At 46.9% G+C, this 2,500-nt stretch overlaps 1 protein-coding gene across 2 annotated transcripts in view; it reads right to left on the bottom strand.

The window, feature by feature from the left end:
• ncam1b (neural cell adhesion molecule 1b) overlaps positions 1 to 2,481 on the bottom strand; it is a 253,942-nt gene extending 251,461 nt beyond the window's left edge. For both annotated transcript variants that reach the window (XM_063207333.1, XM_063207334.1), the window contains exon 1: positions 2,227 to 2,481. In XM_063207333.1, coding sequence (XP_063063403.1) covers positions 2,227 to 2,281 — 55 coding nt within the window. In that variant the 5' untranslated portion in view covers positions 2,282 to 2,481. The remainder of the gene's footprint in view (positions 1 to 2,226) is intronic.
• Positions 2,482 to 2,500: the final 19 nt, after the last annotated feature.

Genomic DNA, 2,500 nt, shown 5'->3' with positions numbered 1-2,500 from the left:
GCTGCAAGCCAGCACTGGGCCGGATGTGCACAAGCTATGGTTTGTGGCTGAGGATCAGCTGTGATCTACTGGGCATGTTGTTCTCTCCTCCCATCCCTCGGACAGGACACGTGTACAGGAGAGAGGAGAATACGCGCAGCTCGTTAAGGCGCTCCCGGATTAGCGGCTCACCATGACAGGTTTAAACCACAACACACACACATGCATAGGCTACCCACACCCACACCCACACACACAGCATCCCTTCACTCTCTCTGTTGACAGGTTTAAACCCCAACACACACCCATGCATAGGCTACCTACCTACACACACACACACACACACACACACACACACACACACACACACACACACACACACACACACACACACACACACACACACACACACCATCCCTTCACTCTCTCCCACTGAGGAAGGAAGGAGGGGGAAAGAAACCGCAAACGCGATAAAGCAGCGGCATCCAATGCGCCTGTTATAGAGTAGGGTCGCCTGAATGAGCCGCTCCAAGCCCATACGGGCGATTACATCACAACAGATGAGTCATCTTCATCCACCCTCCCCCTCGCGTACACACGCACACGCACAAACACACACACACACACACATACACTCACGCACGTCCCTTACCCCCAGTGGTGCACATGAGCTGAGCACCCCACCCCTTTTCTGTTACCTAGGCAAGCAGTCAAGACTGGGAGGTTCCCGGGAATCCCAACGAAGCTCGCTCCCGACACATCAATATTCATGAAAGCACTATAGAGTTACATCTCAATAGAAATCATTTGTTAATCCGTGCTTGCGCATTTTTTTTTATCTCTGACGGATAGAACAGCGAGCGAGCTCACGGTGTCCCGTAACGGGACAAGCCAGTATTCAATAAAATGGCTGAAAAGCGCTTTCGCACTGATGGAACACTGTGTAGCTGCACTTGTCGAAGAGATGTTATGTTATTCCACGACAACGCAAACTGGGCATACTGAAAACACGCGCCCCTCGACACCGTACAAGAGGGGGGAGGGGGGTCCCTTGAAATAGACTGCATAATAGAGCAGGTGAGATAAGGAACAAAATTGACGATGTATACCATCTGCGCTGGCTTGGACAGAGTACAAATGCGCCATAAATGTAAGATCATTCACAAGCTATTTTTGTACTTCCAAGTACCATTCCAAAACAGTGGGTTCCATTAATAGCACACAGCGCATGCATTTAAATTATGCAAAGCAAAGGCTTCCAATTAACAACTGCACAACTGATAAAGACGGATTAACAAACACCCAGTGTATTCTATAGACTATCCCCTTGAAGACCAGTGAAAATAAATTGGAATTGCACAGAAGTACTTCACACGCACAACAAATTGGACGAAGCTCACGTGACAGCTATGCACTGGCTTGTTAACCCCAGAATATAAAATAGCGGATTGTTCCCGCCCAAAACGTCCTCTGCTAGGTGTGTGTCTGTTCTTGAAGTGTTTTTGCACAGGTGGAGCAGGGGGAACAATGCCTCTTCGGTGTCACATAAAAGACAAACCCCGCGTGCAAACGGTACATTCATGTCCAGTAGGCAGTATATTAGAAACTAGGGGTTGCATCACACTTATATTTTGCAAATATTTTATTTAAACCTTCAATTTGACGTAACTGCTCCCACTGGGGACAGACCCTAGCTCTAACCAAGTCGAGTATATTACAAATGAATGCCATAACCGAGTAGCGTGTGTATATTTTAACATTATGGGATTTCTTTCGTCACTGCACAACTTAAAAAAGCCTCCTTCATGTCTTTCCCATTTTAAAAAGCTAGCCCGTTAGCCTGCTAACCTTAACGTCAGTCAGAGCCCTTTTTAAGCTTACAAAGCTGGTTGTAAAGGCTTATCTAACCAGTTAGGAGCCAATAACAGACACGGACAGTGGAAGCAAATTGGTTGAATGTTTTCTTCTTTACGAACTAATGCGCGGGTTAGTCCTTCCTGTCTGTCAGTGTACGAAACGCGCATTTTGGAGGTTATCAGATTTACCCGTTCGTAATTCGCATCGTCCCCATCCCCTGCCTTGAAACATCTTCATTCAAACAGGTCGACTGTTGTTCCACCTGCTTCGGAGGACGTAGGACCACGCACATTTGCCATATCGCCAAATGGATTTAGTGTCCCACAAGGTTATGCTTTATAAAGTTAAACCACACAGCCTGAATAAATATCGTAATTACTTCAGTCTTACCTGCTGCGGTGACAATAAAAAGCGACACCAAGATGAAATCCTTGGTCCAAATCATCGCAGCCACTTGACACGACGAGTAGTCTCTCCTTTCTTGAAATAACGCTCGAATTAACGTTAATCCGCACACAAACGAAGACAACCGGCTATGGCTCGTCAGAAGACAGACGCATTAACGTATCTCAAGTACAGTCCTGTGATTCGATTAGCTGATACTGCTAGCTAACTTACAGTGTGAATGGGATGTCTGGCCGTCAGCCCGAGCACGCTCGAGGAG

Source organism: Engraulis encrasicolus, chromosome 9 (genome assembly GCF_034702125.1).
Source record: "Engraulis encrasicolus isolate BLACKSEA-1 chromosome 9, IST_EnEncr_1.0, whole genome shotgun sequence".
NCBI classification, from domain to species: Eukaryota; Metazoa; Chordata; class Actinopteri; order Clupeiformes; family Engraulidae; genus Engraulis; species Engraulis encrasicolus.
This window is presented reverse-complemented; position numbering and strand designations above follow the sequence as displayed.